The 23653-nt window shown below is 57.6% G+C and overlaps 2 protein-coding genes across 3 annotated transcripts; one reads left to right on the top strand and one right to left on the bottom strand.

Moving 5' to 3' along the window:
• Positions 1 to 8575: 8575 nt before the first annotated feature.
• Positions 8576 to 20655, top strand: MFSD12 (major facilitator superfamily domain containing 12). Of its 2 annotated transcripts, XM_061190777.1 has the most exons (10): positions 8576 to 8949; positions 12805 to 13015; positions 14726 to 14864; positions 14985 to 15167; positions 15459 to 15551; positions 15636 to 15728; positions 16130 to 16300; positions 16385 to 16479; positions 17634 to 17764; positions 17878 to 20655. In XM_061190777.1, exons 1-10 carry the CDS (start codon positions 8652 to 8654, stop codon positions 17898 to 17900), a joined length of 1437 nt encoding a protein of 478 aa, XP_061046760.1. In that variant the 5' UTR covers positions 8576 to 8651; the 3' UTR covers positions 17901 to 20655. The 2 variants fall into 2 exon arrangements, with proteins under 2 accessions (XP_061046760.1, XP_061046759.1); XM_061190776.1 differs by having other exon boundaries at positions 16130 to 16479.
• Positions 18720 to 22880, bottom strand: TEKTIP1 (tektin bundle interacting protein 1). The gene is made up of 4 exons (XM_061190810.1): positions 21689 to 22880; positions 19226 to 19464; positions 19002 to 19127; positions 18720 to 18902 (listed from the first exon to the last, which is right to left on the bottom strand). The coding sequence occupies exons 1-4, from the start codon at positions 21769 to 21771 to the stop codon at positions 18724 to 18726; spliced, it is 627 nt and encodes a 208-aa protein (XP_061046793.1). The 5' UTR covers positions 21772 to 22880; the 3' UTR covers positions 18720 to 18723.
• Between the last annotated feature and the right edge of the window lie 773 nt (positions 22881 to 23653).

Genomic DNA, 23653 nt, shown 5'->3' with positions numbered 1-23653 from the left:
TCCATCCATTGCACTCCTAGGGATATACCCAAGAGAATTAAAAACATACATCCACAAAGACACTTGTACATGAATGTTCACAGCAGCAAGATTCACACTAGTGCAAAAGTGGAAACAGGGACTTCCCTGGTGGCGCAGTGGTTAAGACCCTGTGCTCCCAATGCCGGGGGCCAGGGTTCGATCCCTGGTCGGGGAACTAGATCCCACATGCATGCCGCAACTAAGGAGCCGGCGAGCCGCAACTAAGGAGCATGCCTGCCGCAACCAAGACCCAGCACAACCAAATAAATAAAATTTAAAAAAAATTTTTTAAAAAGCGGAAACAACCCAAATGTCTATCAGTTGGTGAATAGATAAATGCTGTGGTCCATCCATCCAATAGAATATCATTGGCCATAAAAAGGAATAAATTGCTGATTCATGCTACAACAAGGATAAGCCTTGAAAACATTAGGCTCAATGAAAGATGCCATCACAAAAGCCCACACAGTGTGTGGTTCCATTTATGTGAATTGTCCAGAACCAGCAACGCCAGAGAGACAGGAAGTGGATTAGTGGTTGCCTGGGGCTAGAGAATCAGTGGGGAGGGGCAATGGAGAGTAATTGCTAATGGGCACGGGGTTTCTTTTGGGGGTGTTCAAAATGTTCTAAAATTAGACTGCGGTGATGGTTGCATAACTCTTTAAATATACTAAAACCCACGCAACTGTACACTTTAAATGGGTGCATTATCTGGTGTGTGAATTAAATCGCAATGAACCTGTATTTCGAAGAGCCAGCCCAGGGCTCAGGAAGATGAGCAGTTCCCTGGAATCTTGACAGACCCAGATTCCACACCCTGCTCTGTTGCTTCATCCGATGTGGTACTTCCCACTCTCACTTGCCTCTCTGCTGGGTTAGAAACTATCAATATCTAGGTGAGAATTCCAAGCTAGAAGACAGGGGAAGACCCGCCCTCCGAGCCCCGCCTCTTTGGCTTGATTGACAAGGCTGGTGTTGGCATAGAAACTGTCCTTCCACTCCCAAGGTACCACACAAGGAATTCAGGGGTCTTCCTGTGTATCAAAAAGAAATGAAAGGGGCTTCCCTGGTGGCGCAGTGGTTGAGAATCTGCCTGCCAATGCAGGGGACGCGGGTTCGAGCCCTGGTCTGGGAAGATCCCACATGCCGCGGAGCAATTGGGCCCGTGAGCCACAACTACTGAGCCCACATGCCGCGGAGCAATTGGGCCCGTGAGCCACAACTACTGAGCCTGCGCGTCTGGAGCCTGTGCTCCGCAACAAGAGAGGCCGCGATAGTGAGAGGCCCGCGCACCGCGATGAAGAGTGGCCCCCGCTCGCCGCAACTAGAGAAAACCCTCGCACAGAAACGAAGACCCAACACAGCCAAAAATAAATAAATAAATTAATTAATTAATGAATTTAAAAAAAAAGAAATGAAAGGTTTTGAGGTTGATTTTTAAAATTTTTATTGGAGTAGAGTTGATTTACAATGTTGTATTAGTTTCAGGTGTACAGCAAAGTGAATCTGTTATACATACACATATAGGCACTCTTTTTTAGATTCTTTCCCCATATAGGCCATTACAGTGGACTGAGTAGAGTTCCCTGTGCTATACAGTAGGTTCTTATTAGTTATCTGTTTTATAAATAGTAGTGTGTATGTCAATCCCAACATTCCAATTTATTGAGGTTGATTTTTTAAAATTTACTTTATTTATTTTTTGCTGCATTGGGTCTTTGTTGCTGCGCGGGCTTTCTCTAGTTGCGGTGAGCAGGGGCTACTCTTCGTTGCAGTGTGCAGGCTTCTCATTGCGGTGGCTTCTCTTCAGTAGTTGTGGCACGCGGGCTCAGTAGCTGTGGCGCACAGGCTCAGTAGTTGTGGTGCACGGGCTTAGTTGCTCCGCGGCATGTGGGATCTTCCCGAACCAGGGCTCGAACCAGGGCTCGAACCCGTGTCCCCTGCATTGGCAGGCGGATTCTTAAACCCTGCGCCACCAGGGAAGTCCCTATTGAGGTTGATTTTGAAAGAAGTTTGGAGCTCTTTGGCATCAAGACAAATTCCTTGCTGTGTGGGTATTTTCTAGAAAAAACAAAAGTGTCTTGAGTCTAAACTGCATTGCATTCAGTCCAATGCATGCAATCCAGACACACACCACCCCCCAACAAGCAACATGTAAGAAGTAGCATTTCTGCTGTTTGACTTTACATCCTTCATACGTTTATCTAAAAGCAGATCCTTTTGCCCCCAAATTATAAATAGGTTTTTCTTAGCAACAAAGTTCTCTCAAGTCCTAGCTCTCAGTAAAACCAGGAACTCTAGCTGTCTAATGTCATATAATTTCATGCTAGTTTCTTTGCATTCATTTCTATGCTCCATTTGGAAATTTTTATAGTATGAAATCAGGAGGAGTATCCCGATTTGTGGTCCTAGAAATATGAGATCTGTTAAGGATGGCTTAAATGTCTTTGTTTACAAAATTAATTTTATTATGCAAATAATGTGCAAATTCATTTCATTTGTACAACATTAAAGTAGTGTATGAAGGCCACCATACCTCCACCATACTCTCCATTATCAGCTTGTTACATTTCTTAGCAAAACTTCTCCTAGACACACACACACACACACACACACACACACACACACGCACTCTATGAGTCTCCTAGGGCTACAGTTCTGGGACCAGAAGTCCAAGATCAAGGGCTTGGTCAGGCCTGGTTCCTTTTTAGGCCGTGAGTCTGTCCCATGCTCTGTGTGCTCTCCCGGTTTCCGGGGGTCCCTGGCAATCTGCGGCGTTCCTTGACTTGTAGAAGCATCACGGCATCTCTGCCTTCATGTGCACATGACGCTCCCTGTGCGTATGTGTCTGTGTCCAAATTTCCCCTTTTTCTAAGGTCACCAGTCATGTTGTACTAGGGCCCACTCTGCTCCAGCTGTGACTCATCATTACATCATTACATCTGCAGTGACTCTATCTCCAAATAAGGTCACATTCTGAGGTCCTGGGGGTTAGGACTTTCACCTAGGAATGTTGGGGGGACACAGTGCAAAACACAACACGTGCAGGACTTCCCTGGCGGTCCAGTGGTTAAGACTCCACGCTACCAATGCAGGGGGCCCAGGTTCGATCCCTGGTCAGGGAACTAGATCCCACATGCCCCAACCAAAGATCCCGCGTGTGGCAACGAAGATCCCATGTGCCACAACTAAGACCCGGCACAGCCAAATAAATTAATTTTAAAAAACCCAAAAACACACAACGCGTGCGTGCGTGCACGCATGCGCACGCACACACACACACACACACACACACGAGTGTGAATGTATTCCTATAAGGAATGTGAGCTCACATCTTGCTTTTTGGGATCACATGGCCATCATGCTGTGAACATCCCCTGCAAACTGTGAGTCCATAGCCTTTCTCCCAGTGGTTTTATATGTGAGGTCCAGAGCAGTGCCTCGTTCCCTCTGGCGCTGGGTAACATTCCACAGCAGGACCGCATCACCGCCTGTTTAACGAGCCCTGGCTGACGCAGGTTCTGGTCCTTCTCGATATGACTGTATTGCAGCCCCTGCTTCAAACGTTCCCAACCTGCTGTCTAATGCCCCTGGTTGGCTTTTCCAGGGTAGGTAGGAAGACATGAAATTACTGGGGTGTGGTGCCTCCCGTTTATTTTTAAATTTTTATTGTTTTTGTCCATGCCGTGCTCATGTGGGACCTTAGTTCCCCGACCAGGACCAGGGGTCGACCCTGTGCCTCCTGAATTGGGAGCATGGAGTCTTAACCACTGGACCGCCAGGGAAGTCCCCCATTTACTTTTTTTTTTTTTTTTTTTAAAGATTTTTTTGATGTGGACCATTTTTAAAGTCTTTATTGAATTTGTTACAATATTGCTTCTGTTTTATGTTTTGGTTTTTTGGCAGCGAGGCATGTGGGATCTCAGCTCCCCGACCAGGGATTGAACCTGCTCCCCCTGCGTTGGAAGTCGAAGTCTTTACCACTGGACCACCAGGGAAGTCCCCCGTTTATGTTTTTAATGCTTATTTGCCAACATAGGGTGGTTCAACTTCTCTCCATCCCCAGGAAGGATCAGGGTGTTGTCGGTGCTCCCAGGATATCCCAGCCCTGCTCAGGCTTTTTTACAGAGTGAATTTAATACAGGGGATTGCTTTCATGGGCATTGAAGGGCCGAGAAGGCAAAAGGGAAACACAGAGGTATCAGCTGCCGGAACGAAGGGGTGTGGAGACAGGGGTCTCAGACCTCTGAGGAGGGGGCACCCCCACTGCTGCTGGACCCTCAGGAGCTCAGGGAGGTGGCGCTGAGCCCCAGCTGTGTGACTTGGGCAATTTATCAAAACTCTCTGCACCTCAGTTTGCTCCCTCTGTAAAGTAGGATAATAACCATGTCTGCCTTTATGAGGTGGTTGGAAGGATATAATGAGTTTAATTCACGGCACAGTGCTCAGAAAGATCAGGGAAGGCCCTGCCTAGGGGAAGGGATGACAGGAAGGAGAGATAAATGCCCAGCCCTCAGGGTAGGACAGAAGGACAGACAAGCATTGGCTAGTCTTGTCCACGGAGACTGAAGCCCCTGTTACAGAGAATTTTCTACTGCCATGGTTCCCACCTGGGGGCAATTCGCCCCCTCCCCTGCCCCCGCCCGGACTGATGTCTAGAGACAATTTTGGTTGTCACGACTGGGGCCGGGGGTGGGTGGGGACCAGAGATGCTGCAATGCCCAGGCCAGCCCTCACCACAGAGAACAGTGCCAACTGTCAATACTGGCCAGCTTGGGAAACCCTGTTCTAGGGCCCAAGAAGTTCTTTACCTGTCTGATCTCCCTAAGGCCTCCCAAGAACTCTATTCAGAGTTGCTACTCTCACCTCCATTTCACAGAAAGGGAAACTGAGACCCGGTGGCTTGCATGAAACTGCCTGTGTTTGGTCTTGCCTGTGGGCTCTGCACAGCCACCCAGGGATTTAAGGAAATTTCTTCTGAACCTCCGTCCGAACCCTCCCTCTCCGAGTGCTCCCCCCACCCCCCATTTTGACCTGGGTCAGAAGAAGATCAAAGCAAGCACCTCTCCTGAGGCTGGACAGGGGCCACCGGGACATCTGATCTCCAGCTCGGAGGAGGGGAGACGCGGGTCTGGCGTCTGAGGTGGCTGGGGGATGCTCTGGGGGCATCAAAGGATGTCCGGATCTCTCCTGACCACAAGCCTGTCTGTCCTTCTGTCCTTCCCTGAGGGCTGGGCATTTATCTCTCCTTCCCGTCATTCCTTCCCCTAGGCAATGGCCTTCTCTGATCTTCCCAGCAAGTCTGCCCCCGCCTCTTATTCGGGTCATGTATGCCCTCCACTGGTGTCCCACCCATGCAGCTGAGGCCTGCTTTGGAATAAACCGCCCTCACCCTCACCCCCACAGACATTTTATCTGACCCTCCCCGCTTCTAAAAACTCTACTGTGGCTCCAGTGACCTGAGGGTAACGTCCCAACTCCTCCTCTGCCACTCAATCACCCTTTTTGGTCTGATTCTTCCAGCCCCAGCACTGACCACGGGGGGCTCGGAGGGTGTGGCTCTGCCCCCCCCACCTTAAGACTAGGGGTTTCAGAAGCTTTGGGGGTCCAGCATTGCTCAGCCTGAGACCAGATCCACTGAATGAATGAGTTCATGAATGAATGAATGAGTTCATGAATGAATGAATGAGTTCATGATTGAATGAATGAGTTCATGAATGAATGAATGAGTTCATGAATGAATGAATGATGATGCTCGGGAGGCAGCTCCCTGGCTCCCCCAGGGTCAGAATCAGCTTTGTTCCTGCCTTCCCCACAGAGTCAGGGCCAGGAAATACTAGCTGACTCTAACAGCGCAAGGACCCAGAGATCAGAGATGTGCTGTGCTTCTGCCAAACATCTCCTTGTTCCCCTGCTGCATCTGCCCCAAGGGGCTGCGGGGATGACGTCTTGTGTTCCTGACCCACACAGGAGGCGGATAAGAGGGAAAACTGAGCCACCTTTCCCTCCAGGTGGGCTGTCTCCTGCCAGTGAATAAATAACTCAAAGATATTGGAAGTCACAGGGAGCTCAGTTGGAAACTTGAATCCGCCTCTTGTTAGCTGCTTGCCCTCTGGCAAGGGACGTCTGTCTGAGCCTCAGTTTTCTCATCTGTAAAATGGGTGTGGGGACTTCCCTGGTGGCACAGGGGTTAAGAATCCACCTGCCAATGCAGGGGACAGAGGTTCATGCCCTGGTCCGGGAAGATCCCACATGCCGCGGAGCAACTAAGCCCGTGCGCCACAACTACTGAGCCTGTGCTCTAGAGCCTGCGAGCCACAACTACTGAGCCCACGTGCCGCAACTACTGAAGCCCGCGCGCCTAGAGCCCGTGCTCCACAACAAGAGAAGCCACTGCAAGGAGAACCTCGCGCACCGCAACGAACAGTAGCCCCCGCTCGCCGCAACAGGAGAAAGCCCGCGCGCAGCAACAAAGACACAGCGCAGCCAAAAATAAATACGTTTGTATATATTAAAAAAAAGAACAGAAGCAATATTGTAACAAGTTCAATAAAGACTTTAAAAAAATGGGTGTGAAGTGTTGAGGGATGAAAGGAGAGGAGGAATGCAAATAAAAAGCTTAGCCTAGTATTTTTTTTTTAAATACTTATTTATTTGGCTGCACTGAGTCTTAGTTGCGGCATGCAGGATCTTTTTTTAGTTGCAGCATGCGAACTCTTAGTTGCAGCATGTGGGATCTAGTTCCCTGACCAGGGATCGAACCTGGGCTCCCTGCACTGGGAACTCCGCAGAGTCTCAGCCACTGGACTACCAGGGGAGTCCCTAGGCTAGTAATTTTAAAAGTCGTCTTCCATTTCCTTCGGAGAAATCGAAGGGGAGCATGCCCAGCAGGGAGGAAAGACTTGTGGTTCTTATCTCTCCTAATCCATTTATCAAAGATCTGGGTCTACCCCTTATCTCCTTTCTTCCCCTGCCAGGCTATCTCTCTTGGAGCCTCTATTCCCCATCCACACCAGTTTTTCAGGCTCCTTTTCATGAAAGAATTGTGGGTGGTCTGCGTCAGTGTGGGCGTCTGGGCCAGGCACCCCTTGGGCTGCCTGGGCTTCAAGTTTATAGGGGTTCCCCTCTGTTTCCCAATTTCTGTCTGCATTTCTGATTCTCTGCCTGTATGTCCACCATTCAATCGTTTGACAGATGTTTCTTGAGTTCCTACTATGTGCCAGGCATCGCTGGGGACAACGCAGTGACTAAGACGGACCCGGTTCCTGCCTTCACAGGGATCATGGTCCAGTGGGGGAGACAGTTACAATTGGGGCGGGGAGAGGAGGAGGTGTCAGGGTTGTGATGGGGGCAGCCCAGGACACTGTGGAACCCGGAGTAATAACCGAGGGGGGAGGAGAGGGTGCTGGAAAGCCTTTCTGGCTGAGAATATGGAGAGAACACTTAAAGGACTTCCCTGCTGGTCCAGTGGTTAAGACTCCTCGCTTCCACTGCAGGGGGCGCGGGTTCCATCCCTGGTCAGGGAATTAAGATCCCACCTGCCGCGCGGTGAGGCCAAAAAGAAAAAAAAAAAAAAGATAACGCTTATATCCTTTTAAACATACATTATACCCATTCTAGAGCTCGGGAGACTGAGGCCCAACGAAATGGACTCGTCCCAGCCGGAAGAGCTAGGAGGGGGTGGGGCTGGGTCTGGATCCCGTGACTCTGGCTCCAGAGTGCAGGTTTTAAACCACTGCTGGTGGAGGCCCGGAGGCCGGGGGAGCTGCACCCTACGCTTGGAGGAACTTGAAACTGCTTGCGTGGTGACCCAATCGTGGGAGGGCTGTTGGAAGGAGGATGGGGAGGGGTCCAGAGCACAGGCTTCAGAGTCGCATGCACTTGACTCACTGTGCGCCCCAGAGCACCTGCGTCCCCTCTCTGGGCGGGTTTGTCGCCTGTGAAATCGGAGATTTGCCCCGCCTCCTGCTCTGCTGGGATGAGAAAATCCACGTGGGGCGCTCGGCACAGTCAGCGCTCATTAAATGCCAGCTGGTGTTAAAATTCTGATTATCCCCATTATTATCGTTAATAACTAAATAATTAGAACTAATGCGTCCTCTCTGCGTCCGATTGGGTCTCTCCGCGTCGGGAAATCACCGGGCCCCAAGAGAGGCGAGGTCGGACTCAGACCTCTCTTCCACTCACCCACGCCCCGAACCCACCCCGTCTGCCCCGGCCTACAGCAGGCAGGCCTCGTAAATTTGCAGGCAGGCTGAGAAGGCGCGGGCCTGGAGACGGGGGTGTGATTAAGGGTGCCCTTGGCGTCGCCCCCATCTCCGTGGAAGGGGTCTGCAAACCACTGTGAGACCGTTGGGCGCTAGGACCCAGCAGCCCCGTCGGTGCCGGGCTAACCCCGAGACCACGCCTCTCTTCGTGATGATTGGCGTTCCGTCCCCGGCCTGCGGTCCCTATTGGCGGACGCGGCCGCCGCTCCCGGGATTCCCCGCCCCGTCCGAGCTAGTCTCGGGTCCACCGGTTTTTGTCGCCGCAAAAGCGCTCGGCGGGGCGGGCGGGCCGGAAGAGGGCGACCCGGGCCGGGGATCCCGTCTGCTGGCGCCGGACGGACGGGCCGAGCCCGGAGCGCCACCATGGGCCCGGGGCCCCCGGCGGCCGGAGCGGGGGCGCCCCCGCGGCCGCTGTCCTTGGTCGCGCGGCTGAGCTACGCCGTGGGCCACTTCCTCAACGACCTCTGCGCGTCCATGTGGTTCACCTACCTGCTGCTCTACCTGCACTCGGTGCGCGCCTACAGCTCGCGCGGCGCCGGCCTGCTGCTGCTGCTCGGTCAGGTGGCCGATGGGCTGTGCACGCCCCTCGTGGGCTTCGAGGCTGACCGCGCCGCAGGCCGCTGCGCCCGCTTCGGCCCGCGCAAGGCCTGGCACCTGGTCGGTAAGCCCCGGCCCGGACTCCCCCATCCGACTGCCTGCCTCAGGGCCCGAACCTCCGCGCTCTGTCCCACTGCTCCGTCCTCTCTAATTGCCCGACCCATGAGCCTTCCCGTTTGTCTGCTTAACTGCCCAGTACCCCTTCTGTTTGTCTGTCGCCTGGCTGCCGTCTGACCCGCGGATCCTCCTCCGTCTGACTGTTCGTGTGACCGTCCAGTGTCACTTTTCTTTGTCTAATTCTCCGGGGCACCCTGAACCCTCTCTGGGTTGGGTCTACTGCTAGCGCCTCCTCTGTCAGTCTGTCTGGTCTGGCCTGACTTCATCTGTATCAGGGTGACCACCCAGGACAACTCTTGAGTCAGGCTGCCTAGAGTCCCCTCTGTCTGTCTGTTCCCCCAGCGCACTTTGTGCATCCATCCCCTCCCTCATCTCAGGCAACCTGGCACTTGGTGGCTTTGGGGAGCTGTCCTCTGAACTGGGTTGGGGACCAGGTGAGCCAGAAGGGTCGGGGTTCTGTGCTTGTCCCGCTGATGTGCTGGGGGTCTGCAGAGCAGGTAATGGGGTCACCCTCTGTTTGTTATGAAGGAGTTACCTGGACTAAAGGGCTGTTGGTGAGGGGAGGAGGTGGGTCCCACGGGGGCCGGGGCACCCTGCCCGGTGCACATCCATGATGAGGCCCGGCTCCTGGCATCCCTTCTCTGCCCACCCGGACCCTGGACCCTGAGATTAGCCTTGGCCACTTTGCCTGCTGTTCTTTCCCTGGCAGAAGTACCCGCCGCATCCTGGCTCTTGGGGCATGCCGGGCATTTCAGGAGGCAGAACCAGGAATCCTGCCCGCTTCTGGGAATTCTGGGCGGCAGCTTCCAGAAACCAGGAGGGCCGGCTGGTGTCTCCTTGCCCTTGGGAACAATGACTGAGGAGGCAGTGATTTGCCCTGGCCCTCATGAGGGACATTTTTCCAAGGTACAACAGATCTCCAAGTTGCCTGCAAGTGGCTGGCATTGCTGTGGCCGCGGCTTAGGGTCTGGATTTCAGTTTCTTAGACACTGAGGATGCCCAGGCTGTTCTTGGGTCACATTAGGCTAGCAGCCCAGGTGCGGGGGCGCAGGGGGAGCGGGGAGCAGGGAGAGGCACGTGACTCAGACCCCAGACAGAGGTATCCGTCTGCGGGCTGCGGTTGGGATTGCTTACAGAGCTGAGCCCAGAGTCTCAAATGCAGTTTTGTTCATAATAGTTGGGTAGACCCGTTGACACACAAAAAAGGTAGTTCTTGGGTCAGAGAGATGTGAGGGCTGTTTTCTCTGGTGCAGACAGGTGAGCCCCCTCTAAGGAGATGGAGTCAGCCACAGGTAGGTTTGCCTGGCAGTGGATGCTGCATGTGCAAAGGCCCTGAGGTGGGACCTCGTAACAGCCTGTCTTCCCGTTTTGTAGGTGGGGGGCTGAGGTTCAGCGATGGTCCCACCTGACCCCAGAGGGAGACGCTGAGTCCCCTTGCAGAGGGGAGGTTAGGGTAGTGGAGGCACCTTTGTCAGTACACTGAAGGCTTTGTGTTTATGCCTTCAGCTTATGATGGGTGCCCCAACCAGACACCAGGGCCTCCACCTGCGCCCTCTCCCTGCACGTGCAGAGATCCAGGAAGATCTGTGGAGAGAGGAAGCCAGGGCGGCCCCTTGTGATGCCTGATAAGGTGACTTGAGTGAAGGTCACCTCGGCCACAGTGCTCACTTCTCTTTTTTACCCGAGTCTGTGGGTGATGGGGACGGACTCATTCTTTCCCTTAACAAGCCCTCGGGGCTCCCCGTCTAGCGCAGAGAGGACCCGGAAAGCCAGACATGGACACTCCTGTCGTGTCCAGGCTGGGGCAGGTGGGTAGACTGGGCTTCATAGGAAGAAGCAGAGCTCTGGAGGAGGGGACATTAGCTTTGGGGTTTTGAAGGACGAATAGGAGTGTGTGTGTGTAGGGGGGCATTCCAAGTAGTTGAAACAGCTTTTGCAAAGGTGTGACATCTCATGGCTTTGAAGTTGCTGAGACAGGCAGTGGCTCAAAGTAGTAGGAGCTCCCAATTTCACACATTAACTCTTAATTCTCATGCCAATTTTGTGAGGTATTTTTATTAGCTCCTTTCCTGGAAACGGAGGTCCAGAGAGGCAGTCACTCGCCCAAAGTCCCCCAGCCAGGCAGCCTGGCCCTGACAATGGTTAACGTGGCCTGGGCAGCAGCAGGGTAAGGGTCCGTCCAGCCAGGGCAGCACATTCTTCTGACCAGAGTCTACAGTTCCTGTCTGGCCCCGGGGTGGCCTCCAGGCCACCAGGAATCTGCCTGGGGTGTCTCTTCCAGGCACCAGTTCCAGAGAAATACCAAGCGTGGTTTTGGTTTCATTTCCCAGTCCCTGGACTGTTGGGGCGGGCCCAGGGTCTGGGGGATGAGGTCACCTCCGGGGCCTGGTGGGGAGGAAGGAGGTCTGGCTCCAGGCGCTCTGGGATGGGAGGAGAAGGGTGGAGGGCTGGAGGGAAGGAGCATGGCTCGGGGTCCAGCAGGCTGGCCTCGCAGCTCTGCAGCTCACTCAGTGGGCCTCAGTTTCCTCATCAGGAAACGGGGTTAATAATGACATTCACCTCTTTGGGCTGTTTTAAATAGAGGCCACTATTATTATTATTCACTCATTCAAAAGATCTTGATGTGCCAGACTCTATATTGGGTGCCAGGGACACAGAAGTGACTTGGAGAGACCTGTTACCCACCCCCCAGACAGAGAGACAAAAGAATTCCTGTGTGTGCAAAGGGGTATGAAGGAGAGAAAGCAGGGTTCAGACAGAGGGTGTCAGGGTGGGGAGGGGACTGCTGGTGACTGGGCTGGTCAGGGGGGCTTCTTTGAGGAGGTGGCATTTGAGTTGAGTCCTGGAGGGATGAAGAGGAGTGTGCCTTGCTAAGATGTCATGGGAAAAGCATTCCAGGCAGAGGGGACAGCCTGTACAAAGGCCCTGGGGCAGGAGGAACAGGGAGGAGGCCCGGGTGGCTGGAGCAGAGTGAGCCGAGGGGGAGAGAGGGAGGAGGGGACGGGGCAGGGCGGGTGGTGCAGGCTCCTTTGGGACCTCAGGGAGAACTTGTGCTTGTTCTGAGGTATGAGTGTTTTCCAGGGAGAGGCCCCCTTGTGGGCTGACGGGGACACTAGGAGGGACACTAGGACTCGGGAGGGCAGGATCCGGCCCAGCCCCGCCCAGCATCACCTGGGCCTCCTGACTCCTGGCAGCCCCATGGGACGCCTGGTAGGAGCTGGGAGGAAAAGGCCCCCTCCGTGGGCAAGGCGGGAAGGGGAAGTGATGGGGGTACGTGGCACATCTGTGGTGGGCAGTTCCCCAGGGGACCTCCACAGCGCCCTTTCAACCTGCTGCGTGGCCTCAGGCTCAGCTTGTTTCCCCAGCTGTCACCAAGGGGGCAAACTTGGCGAGCCCTGAGCCGGCATGGCGAGGCCCCATTCTTGCCCCCTATCACCTGGCCCTGCCCCTGCATGGTTCCAGCATGTGGCCGGCTCTGTGTCAGTTCCCCCATCACCCACAAGGGGCGTAGGGCCTGGGCTGGGAGGCCCAGCCCCTCTGTCCTGTTTGGCTGTGTGTCCTCAGGGGGCCCCAGATCTCTCGGCCTTAGTTCCCCATCTGTCACAGGGGCTGTAAGCCTGGGGAGCCCCGGGCTGCTGACGGCCACTCACTGTGTGACGTTGTTGTGTGTGTGTGTGTGGCGGGGGGGGGGGTCTCTAACCTTTTCCGTGTCTCGGTTTTGTCCCCACCCGCTCACCTGGGGAGCCCTGGGCCAGCGTGGGAAGGCCCTGCCATGTGCCCTCCCCGCTCTGCTCGTCCACAGGCACCATCTGCGTCCTGCTGTCCTTCCCCTTCATCTTCAGCCCCTGCCTGGGCTGCCAGGCCACCACGCCTGAGTGGGTTGCCCTCCTCTACTACGGGCCCTTCATCGTGATCTTCCAGTTCGGCTGGGCTGCTACACAGATTGCCCACCTCAGCCTCATCCCGGAGCTCGTCACCAATGACCATGAGAAGGTGGAGCTCACGGCTCTCAGGTGCCACCTTCGGGGCAGGGCGGGCAGGCGTGCGAAGAGCAGGCATGGCCGGGGGCCCAGGGCCACCCTCCGTGTCTGGGCACCAAATGAGCACCAAGTTAGCAACTTCAGACAGCACATATTGACCACCTCCTGGTTTCTGTGGGTCAGGAGTCTGGCTTAGCTTAGCTGGGTTCTCAGCGTTAGTCTTGAGGCTGCAATCAAGGTGTCGGCTAGGGCTGGGGTGTCATCTGAGGCTTGAGGTCCCTCTACCCTGCTCATGTCATTGTTGGCAGTGTTTGTCTTCTTATAGATTTAGAAGTCTTGGGGGCTGGGACTTCCCTGGTGGTCCAGTGGTTAAGACTCTGAGCTTCCACTGCAGGGGGCGCGGGTTCGATCCCTGGTTGGGGAACTAAGATCCTGCATGCCGTGCGGCACGGCCAAAAAAAGAAGTTGTAGGGGCTTGCTGCTTCTTTGAGGCCAGCACGAGTCTCTCATCTCAGGGATGGTGTGAGCCCACTTTCTGAGGGTCGCCTGATTAGGTCAGGCCCACTCAGGATAATCTCCCTTACTTACATCCACAAAATTCCTTTACCTTTGCCACAGACAGTTACCTAACACGGGCTTGACATCCCATCACATTCAGACGTCCCGTTCCCCAAGGGGAGGGGGTTAGAGGGGGGCGGGGGGGGGCAGGCCATGGGAATGTCTGAGCCGTCTTAGAATCCCGCCTCCCACACGTGGGTACAGCTGGCGCCCAGCGCATCCGTTGACTTGCTTGCGGTGCTGAAGGAGGTGATTCTGCATGTGATGGTAGCAGGAGCACTTAGGGAACGCTTGCTGTGGGCTGGGCACAGTTCCGGGCCTGTCACGCAGAAGATCTTCTTGAATTCTCACGACAAGCCCTAGTGGTTGTCATGTGCCCAGGGACAGGGTTGGAGCAGAGCGGGGCCTGTGCAGTGGGAACAGGGATCAGGAGATGACAGTTCTCGGCAGGAGGGACGTCACGCATGAAGGTGGCCGTGTGGGCATAAGCGCTCGTCATGAGGGCCCTGCCTGTCTGAGCCCAGTTCCCCATTGTGGCCGAGAGCTGTGGGCACTAACGGCGGGGGTTGCTCAATGTCTGGGGCCCCCGAGGGCGCCAGCTGAGGGGGACAGGCTGGGCCCGGTAGAGGCCAAGCTCTGGGCGCTTTCTACGCGCAAGTGCTTTACCGCCTGCCTTGTGTCATCTTCACCTTGACCTCTGCGGGTGTTCTTGTTCTCACTTTCAGAAAGGGAAATGGACTCCTGGTGAGATCCAGAGGCTCCTCGCCCCAGCCGAGGCCCTAGGCGGGACATGGCTCTGGGGCTGCAGGCAGGAGTGGACTCAGATGACTCTAGACCATGGAGCCCTTGCCCAGCTGAAGCCCAGGATTTCTGGGTATCTTGGGTTCTCAGGCTTCTGGGTTGCAGGCTTGACTCGGCCCTGCTTTGCTGAGTCTCTGCATTCAGGCCCCAGGCAGACGGCACCTCACGGTGGGGTCTTGGGCCAGAGAAATCATATACGTGCAGGCTGGGGAAACTGAGGCCAGCAGAGGCTTTCCTGGGCTACCCGGTGTGTTGGTGGCTGAAATCACCTGGCCGGAGGTTCCCCAGACGCCACAAGCAGCTCTGACTGTACGCCTGCCTCGGGAGGAAGTGGTCGCGTGGCTCCCGGGCTGCCCTGCTGAGGCCTCGCCTGTGCCCCGGCAGGTACGCCTTCACCGTGGTGGCCAGCATCACCGTCTATGGGGCTGCCTGGCTTCTACTCCACCTGCAGGGCTCTGCCCACATGGGGTCCACCCAGGATGTCTATGACCAGCTGGGGGTCCAAGATGTGCCAGTGTTCCGGGTGAGCTGGGGCCCGGGGTGGGCCAAGGCTGGCTGCTGCCCGGGTGGGACAACCCCAAGGCCCTGAACTCAGGGCTCGGGCCGAGAGTCGCTGCTGACCCCTCTCCTGCCCGGTCCCCAGAACCTCTCGCTGTTGGTGGTGGGCGTTGGAGCTGTCTTCTCACTGCTGTTCTACCTGGGCACCAGGGAGGGGCGCCGGCGGCAGGTGGAGGAGCCAGATGAACACAGCCCCCTGTTGGCCCCTGCTACTGCCCGGCCCTTGCTGCTCTGGAAACACTGGCTTCGGGAGCCGGCGTTTTATCAGGTACGTCATAGGGGCAGAGGGTGTTGGAGTTGATGCCCCTCTCCCACCAGGCCCTCACTCTGTGTGGCTGCAGGCAGGGATGGCAGACATTGGAGCAAACGTAGCCCCTTCTCCAGTCACACCCAGGGCAGACGTTACTAATCAGTCACTGCTCTCTTCTGCACTCGACCAGCTAGGCAGTCACTACTAATGGATCAGGTGCCAGCTGCAGGGTTACTCACGTTGGCCCCCAGTGCTCCCCGCTTATGGGAGTAGAGGAGGGCCCCCTCTGACCCGTCCCTCCGTTTGCAGGTGGGCTTGCTGTACATGAGCACGAGGCTCATTGTGAACCTGTCCCAGACATACATGGCCATGTACCTCACCTACTCCCTCAACCTGCCTAAGGTGAGCTGGCCGGGCGGCGGGGGTGCGGGGCCCCGAGCCTGATGAGCCACGCCTGACAAGCCTGTGCCCGCTCTGCCCCAACAGAAGTTCATCGCCACCATCCCGCTGGTGATGTACCTCAGCGGCTTCCTCTCCTCCTTCCTCCTGAAGCCCATCAACAAGTGCATCGGGAGGAATGTGAGTGGGCCAGGCAGAGGGCAGGGTGCCTTGCAGAACCTGGGCGACTCCAGACCACGGCCCAGCGTGGGAGCCAGAGGGTGGCTGGCGTGACTGAGGAACTGAATGCTTCATTTTGTCATTTAATTGACTTGCGTTGAGACCCAAGTAGCCGCCCACCTCTAGTGGCAGCCGTAACAGACAGCATAGCCCTAGAACATCTGCTCCATGGAGCTCGGAGCACCTCTGAGGCTCAGAATCTCAGAATCCTCTGAGCTCAGAGCTGGGGGCTCCTTAGGGATAACCCAACTCAAACCCCCCTTTGCTGGGGTTGGGGGCCAGACTGAAGATCAGAAAGGGCAAGTGCCAGGCTCAGGGCTGCCCAGCGAGGCAGGCCTTACGCTGGGCCGGGCTCTCTGCAGATGACCTACTTTGTGGGCCTCCTGGTGATCCTGGCCTTCGCAGCCTGGGTGGCATTGGCAGATGAGCTGGGTGTGGCTGTGTATGTGGTGGCTGTGCTGCTGGGCACGGGCTGTGCCACCATCCTCGTCACCTCGCTGGCCATGACGGCTGACCTCATCGGCCCCCACACGGTAGGGCTGCTGAGCCGGTCTGGGTTGGGGTTGGGGACCAGGGCCGAGGCCTGGGATGCTGACACCCTGCCCGTGTCCCCCCAGCACAGCGGAGCCTTCGTGTATGGCGCCATGAGCTTCTCGGACAAGGTGGCCAATGGGCTAGCAGTCATGGCCATCCAGAGCCTGCACCCCTGCTCGTGAGTACCCCTATCCATTCGTTCTCGTGTTTAATGAGCTGTGCTGAGGCCGTGCTGTGTGCCAGGCGCTGCCCCAGGTCTGCTAACTCCATGAGAACAGAAGACCCCGCCCCGGTGGCCTCACAGCCAGGGAGACCGGGTTATTCCCCACCTCGAGCACCCATTTATTTACTGAGCCGACAGTCTGTCCTGGGCCGGGTGCTGAGGACACACAGATGGATCGGGGGGATGTGAGCGGACAGGGCAGAGGGAGAGCCTGGAATCCCTGTAATTCAGACCCTCAGAACCTAGGGTTCCAGCCCCAGATGGTTCTAGACCTGAGTTTGCACCCTGTAGAAGCCCACGATTTGGGAATGAAAGCTGGCCTGGTCCTCTGTTCTCATGGAGCTGGGGACAACACGAGCCACATGAATAATCTCATGAATAAATGTGTACAAAGGGTGTGAAGGACACCACTTGGGGAGGCCTGACTGGGGCGAGAAGTCAGGAAGGGCTGCCTTGAGGTGACATGGGACCCGAGACCTGGAGGATGTCAGGGAGTTCTAGGCATATGGGGAGGAACAGCCTTGTGCAAAGGCCCCGGGGCAGGACTGTGCCTGGCATGGTGGAAGGACAGCGAGGAGGCCCGTGTGGCTGGAGCAGAGTGAGCGAGGGGGAGAGAGGGAGGAGGGGAGGGCAGGGAGGGGACTGGGTAGGTCATGCAGGGCCTTGTGGGCCACACGGAGGACTTGGGTTTTCGCCCCAAGGGAGGTGGGACCCTGGAGGGCTGTGAGCAGAGGGGGCAGGACCTGACTCAGGTGCTCACAGGTGCCCTCTGGCGGCTACTGCGGGGAGGACAGACTGGGAAGGGAGGGTGGGAACAGGGGAGGGGCCTAGGATGGCAGGACGGGGGGGCAGGTGGTGACGGGGCTGGATCCTGAGGGAGGAGAAATGGGCAGTCTGGGGTAGACTTGGAAGGCAGAGCTGACCTTACTGACTGAAGTATCAGATGTTGGAGGGGAGGAGGGGGTTGAGGGCAATCAGTTGGTCCTGGCCTGAGTGCTGGGAAAGATGGGGTGCCCCGGCTGAGATGGGAGGAGCAGGAGGTCCAGGCTGGGGCTGGAAGGTACTGATAGGCGTCTGCTCACCCCCTTCTGCCCTTCCCCCGCCCCCAGCTCAGAACTCTGCTGCAAAGCCTGCGTGGCCTTCTACCACTGGGTGATGGTGGCCGTGACGGGTGGCGTGGGCGTGGCCGCCACCCTGGCTCTGTGCTGTCTCCTGGTCTGGCCCGTCCGCCTTCGGAGCTGTGAGTTGCAGATCCCACCACCCCACAAAAGCCCCAAACCAGCCATGGGTGTAGGTCTGGGCCAGGACAGGCCCCGCCCTCCCTAACCCCACTTCAACCCCCTTCTCTTGCAGGGGACCCTGGAGCCCAACCCTGACACTGCCCCATGGTCCCTTACCCTTTGTAACTTAACCGCGACTGTGAACACTCGCTGCCCAACGAGGCCTGGAGCGGCCCCTTTGCTGCTCTGATCCCACTCCTGCGTCTGTCCCGTCCCTGCCTGGCTGCGGGGTCGGGTGGGGCTTGGTGGGCGCGGTCAGGATGGGCGGGATCCCAGCAGCTTATCCCCGCTAGGGCGGGAACACCGAGCTAGGCCCTCTGGTATTCAGGGGCTGGTGGGGTCCTTGTGGGTCTGGGGTACCCAAATCCCAACTCTAACCCACCCCCAGCTGTCTGGATGATTCGGGGTGCCCGGTGTTGTGTGGGGGCCGGATGTGAGGCCCCTGGGCGCAGGGTCTGCCCCGAACTCAGCCCCGGCCAGCCTAGGGTCTCCCGGGTGCTGCTCCCGGGTGCCGCCAGGCCCTGGAGGACAGAGACGTTGCTGAGCCTGCCAGGAGCCCCAGCCTCGGGGTTAGGGGGCTGGGCCCAGACCCTGGCCATGGCGATGGTGAGGCTCAGCATGCCGGGCCAGGGGCCCGAGTGCAGCTCCCTGCGCCCAGGCCACTGCTGCAGTGAATAAAGAGCCGCCCGGGGCCAGGACTGTGCCTTGGCCTGGGGCCCGGGGTAGGGGGAGCCGAGGGCAGGAGAGGTGTCTGTCTGACTCTGCCCTGGAGCTTGGTCACCAGGGTCCTGGTTCAGAGCTCCTTTCATCTGGCTGCCTGCCCGCCCCAGGCCCCAGCCCCCAGCCCCAGAGGTGGACAGACGCCTTGGGGGAGAGGCACCGGGTCCCCGAAGAGCCACACCGGGCAGCACGATCTTTATCAGTGACGGGGCGTGTAGATGGGCGAGGGCTGCTGGTTGGTGGAGGGGCAGCAGGGTTCCAGGTCCCACTGCCGGTAGTTCTGGGTGGTGTAGCGCGGGCGCTGGGGCGCCGAGAGGTATGGCACGTAGTCAGACGCCTGCCACAGTGGCTCGACCCCGAATTGGTGCCTGTGGATCACTGGGGGGCCAGGACCCGGGTCACCGGCTGGCCCTGCCTCCTGGCCCCGAGCGGTCTCACCCCCAGCCCCTGGGTCGCCTGCCCCTGGCCCAGGCTCACCGTACTCCTCGCCCCGGATGGGTCTGTCTTTCCACAGCACGCTCCCGTACCGCGCGCGAGGGCCCCTGTACTGCGCGGGGATGACGGGGTCGTACCAGGCGGTCTCCCGGAGACGCTGGGTGTAGGCTACGGGGTAGGGGTCAGCGGTCATCTCTGCACCTGTGGGCCTCACCCTCCCCTCGAGGCGGGCCTGGTGTCAGGGGCGGGCAGGGCCGGGCACTCACCCGAGGGCATGCTGCGCTCCCGGGGGCTGTGGCATCCGTGCCTGCGGGCATAAGCCTCGAGGTGCGGGCTGTCCAGAGCCTGAGGGAGCATGTTCCAGGCTTCTCGGGAGTCCAAGTTGGTCAGGCCCGTGTACCACAGCTGGCCGGCCGCGTCGCGTCCCATGGGCGTGTACTTCCAGCGCGTTGCCTGCTTGATGGCCGGCGTCTGGCGGGGCCCCTCCTGGGACAGGTAGTCATCGCTGAGGGTGGGGGTGGGAGGAGAGAGACTGAGCTTTCGGCCCCCCTGCCCTCCCCGGGCCTCTTCATCCCCATCGCCAGCACTGAGGGTGCAGAATGCAGAAGCCTGGCCCGAGGTGTGGGGGGCCTTGTCTGTCCTTCAGTACTGGACACCCTCCCACCCAGGCTGGCAGAGGGTGGGAGGCTGACCCCTTGTAGCCCCTCCTCTCTGCCACATCCTCCCCAACCCCCAGGACCTCCTAAATATTTCATCTTTTCTTGCCCCTACTAAGTCCTTTGCCCAGCCTCCCAGACCTGCAGGCCCTTTCCTCCAGGAAGCCCCCCTAGCCTGGAGGTGCACCAGGAGGACGTGGTCTCAGCTATGGCTAAGTGAGTGGCGCAGGTTTCACCGTCATTGGTCTGGCCTGGGAGCCGTGGGTTGGGGACACTGGGAAAGTGTGTGGGGAGCCCAGGCTCCCAGGGAGACCTTCGGGGAACCCTTGTGCCATCACCACCTGCCCAGCCAGCCGGGCCAGCGGGGAGTGAAGGCAAGCTCACATTTAAAGGAGAAACTATTGCAGCTACACAGGAGTGCCTGTTCCGGGGGCCTCTGTTGCCAGAGCCCGTCCCAGGCTGAGAGCATCAGGAGGGCTCCCCCGAGGAGGTGGCAGTGATGTGAGGAGGGACCCGCTTGTGCAAAGGCCCTGGGGCAGCAGGGATGGTGTAAGGAACAGAGGGTAGTAGAGCAAAGACGGAAGTGGAAATATGCTAACGATGGCAAAAATCAAACCTCAACGAGGTACCATCAAAACTAAAGCTACCCTTCGGGAACACCCTCGCAGCACCACTGCCCAAGAGACAGACATGGGCACGTGCTTTGACCTGGCGAGCTCGCTCCAGGGAGATGCCCCAGGGAAGGAGGCCGTGGCCCCAAGATGGTCCAAGCAGGGCTGCTGATAAAACGTTCTCCCCTGTGCCTGCTTGGAGTTCTCACTCCACACAGAAAACCAGAAACCCACGTGTTTCATAAGAGGTGGGCTCGGCCTGGTCAGTTCCGGAAAGTGGCCGCAGGCTGGGTTTGCCACTTGCAGGGAGGGCAGTTTGGGGACCGTCTGGCGGGCCCCACTCTTTTGAACTACAAAATGAACCGGAACTACAAAATGTACCTGGCTTGTAAAAAGGAATTAAAACAGTCAAAAATAACACAATGAAAAGCGAGTCTCTGTGTCAATTATACCTCAAAAAAACTAATAAAAGAACATCGCGTTATGGCTGAAAAACATTTTTTTTTCCTCATAATAAATGAATGCCTTTTTGATCTAGAATCGAGAACTCTAATGGCATTTAAATAAATAAAAGTATTGGAAAAAGCAGTGAGTCTCCCTGACCTAGCTGCCAGTCTCCTGCACCGGGGCCGCCACTCTTACTGGTTTCTGCTTCATTCCAGAAGCAGTGTGTGTGCACGAGACATTCCGTCCCATCACACACCTGTGGGAGCCTGCTTCTATCGTGGTGGCACAGCTTTTGTTTTTAACTTAATTTTCTTGGAAATGGAGCAGCACCAAGGGCACTGACCTGCCTTTTCTGTAAAGCTGCACGGTGACCCATCATACTTTATTAACGCTTATTAATGGATCCTCTAATGGGTTGAACGTGTCCCCCCAATTCACGTCCACCCGGGATCTCAGCACATGACCTTACTTGGAAATAGGATCTTAGCAGATGTAACTTAAGACAGGGTCATGCCGGGTCAGGGAGGCCCTAATGCAACCCTAACGCGGAGCCCTGGTGAGGCCGGGGTATCTGCACGGTCAGGGGAGAAGGTCACGAGACGAGGGACGCCACGGACTGCCAGCACCCCCAGAAGCCAGGAGGGACATGGGGCAGATGCTCCCTCACGGCCTCAGAAGGCCCCAGCCCTGCTGACACCTTGGTCTTGGGACTCCTGGCCCCCAGAGCTGGGAGAGGTAAATTCTGTGCTCGAGGCCGCCCCCTTGTGGGGTTGTTCCAGCAGTGCAGGGCTCCCGAGAACGTATCTGCTCCGCTGGCTGGCTGTGTGCGTGTCCTGCATGCGTGAACCATCACGTGTGACCTGCGTGTACTCCTGCCAGGTCCCAAGCCTGGTGCAGGGAGCAGCCGGGTTAGGATGCAGGGAGCAGGTGCAGCACCCACGTGCCTTTATGGAGAACGAATGACGCTGGTGGGAAGCAAACCCAAAGAGGCAGTGCAGGGGCAGGATGTGCTCACCTGTAGAGAGATGCCGGGAGGTTCACTTCCAGGGTCCCCCGGGGGACGTAGGGCCGGGCAGCCTCCTGCCTCAGGGTCTGCATGTCTGCCTCTGGGTGCCCGGGGGCTCCTGCCTCCAAGGCCTGCGGGGGCCATTGTTGACAGCAACAAAGGCGGCCCGGTGTCCTGGCAACAGCTGGGCCTGCTGGCCACAATCCAGGCCACCGCCTCTCCCCCAGCTGAGGGGCCGGGCCGGGAGAGCAGAGGCTGGAGAAGGAGGCGGGCGCTCATCTGGGTAGGGCTGGCCTGGGGCTCAGCCCTCCCACCTCTTCTCTGCCCCCCAACACCGCCGTATGGGGGCCTCCAAACCCAACGAAGCTTCTGAATTTCCTTTCCACAATCTCAGCCCTACCCTTCCAGGTGCTCAGGCCAGCAGCCCTGCAGCCCCCAGGTCCTCCCTTCTCACCCCACCCCCGTCCAGTCCTTCATCTGTTTCCAAAATACATCTAGCGCGAGAATCTGCACACGCGTGTTCACAGCGGCACGATCCACAACAGCCAAAGAGTGGAAGCAACCCAAATGCCCACCAACTGCACAACAGAAACCCAAAACAGGGTCCCTCCACACACTGGAATGTTAGCCATGAAAAGGGGTGACGCGCCGACACGACCTTGAGAACACGAAGCTCAGTGAGAGAAGCCAGACACAAAAGTGTCTGATTCCATTGATGGGAAACATCCAGAACAGGCAAATCCACAGACACAGAGGGTGGATTCGTGGTTGTCGGGCTGGGAGGAGAATGGGGGTGACTGATAATGGGGATGGGGCTTCTTTTGGGGGTGATGGAATATTCTGGAATTAGATGGTGGTGGCCGGCACAACATAGTAAATATACTAAAAACCACAGGATTGTACACCTTAAAATGTTACACACATTTTACTACACGTTAAAAAATTCACAAGAAATCCAGAACCTGCCTGCCTTTCATCATTTCCAGCTGCTTGTGGCCGCAGTCCTGTCATTGCCTGCCTGGGCAGGGCGTCCTCCCTGGTCTCTGCGCCCCTGCCCACCTGTTTCCAGGTCTCCACATCGAGAGGGGAAGAGTCTCCCTTCCCCTCTCTGCCCACAGCCCTCCAGGGTCCCCCCCTCCCTCCTGGGGTAAAAGCCCAACTCCTCCCCAAGGCCCTGCATGACCTGCCCCGTCCCCTCCCTGCCCTCTCCTCCTCCCTCTCGCTCCAGACACAGGGGCCTCCTGGCTGTTCCTCCAGCTCACCAGGCACAGTCCTGCCCCAGGGCCTTTGCACGGGTCCACAGCGTGGAGCACCAGCTCTGCCCGGGTGTGTCCGTGCCCCCCTCAGGCCCTTGCTGACACATCAGCCCTGGGCTCAAGCTGCCCTCTCCCAAGGCCCACGCCACCCTTCACACCATGACGGCCACATGCACTTACACTCTGTCGTCCACTCCCTGACACACAGAAGCTCCTCAAGGGCAGGTCTGGGCTCTGGCCTCCCTTGTCCCCGGCTGCCCAGGACGCGGATCTTCCCCAGGCCCGCAGGCCCACCCAGTGTCACAACCCCTCTGGTCCAGGCTGCTTTCCTCCCTGGGGCCTCCTGCCCCCCCCCCCTTCTCCGCTCCTTCCTGGAAGCTGCTGTGTCTCCCCTGCCTCACCCTTGGCTGTCGCTGTCACTAATTCCCTTCCCCCACCAGTCCAGGAGCAGTGGAAACGAATCCTGCCGCACCACACCTGGCCCTCCCCACGCACAGGGCGCTGGGCCGGCAGTGTCCCCGCTGGCCCCGGAAGCCCATCTGTCAGGCAGAGGTGCCGCCCCCTTTACCCCGGGCCAGGCCTCGCTATGTGCTCAGACCACCACCCCCGGGCCCACCCTCCACTTCCCAACAGAACCAGCCTGGCTGCAAGGACTGGCCTGGATCATGGGGCCATGAATTCAGGGACCCCGGCGCCCGCTGCTGACCGCCTCTGAGTG

Source organism: Eubalaena glacialis, chromosome 4 (genome assembly GCF_028564815.1).
Source record: "Eubalaena glacialis isolate mEubGla1 chromosome 4, mEubGla1.1.hap2.+ XY, whole genome shotgun sequence".
Classification (NCBI taxonomy): domain Eukaryota; kingdom Metazoa; phylum Chordata; class Mammalia; order Artiodactyla; family Balaenidae; genus Eubalaena; species Eubalaena glacialis.
The sequence above is the reverse complement of the archived record's forward strand: the minus strand, read 5'-3'. Positions and strand labels throughout refer to the sequence as shown.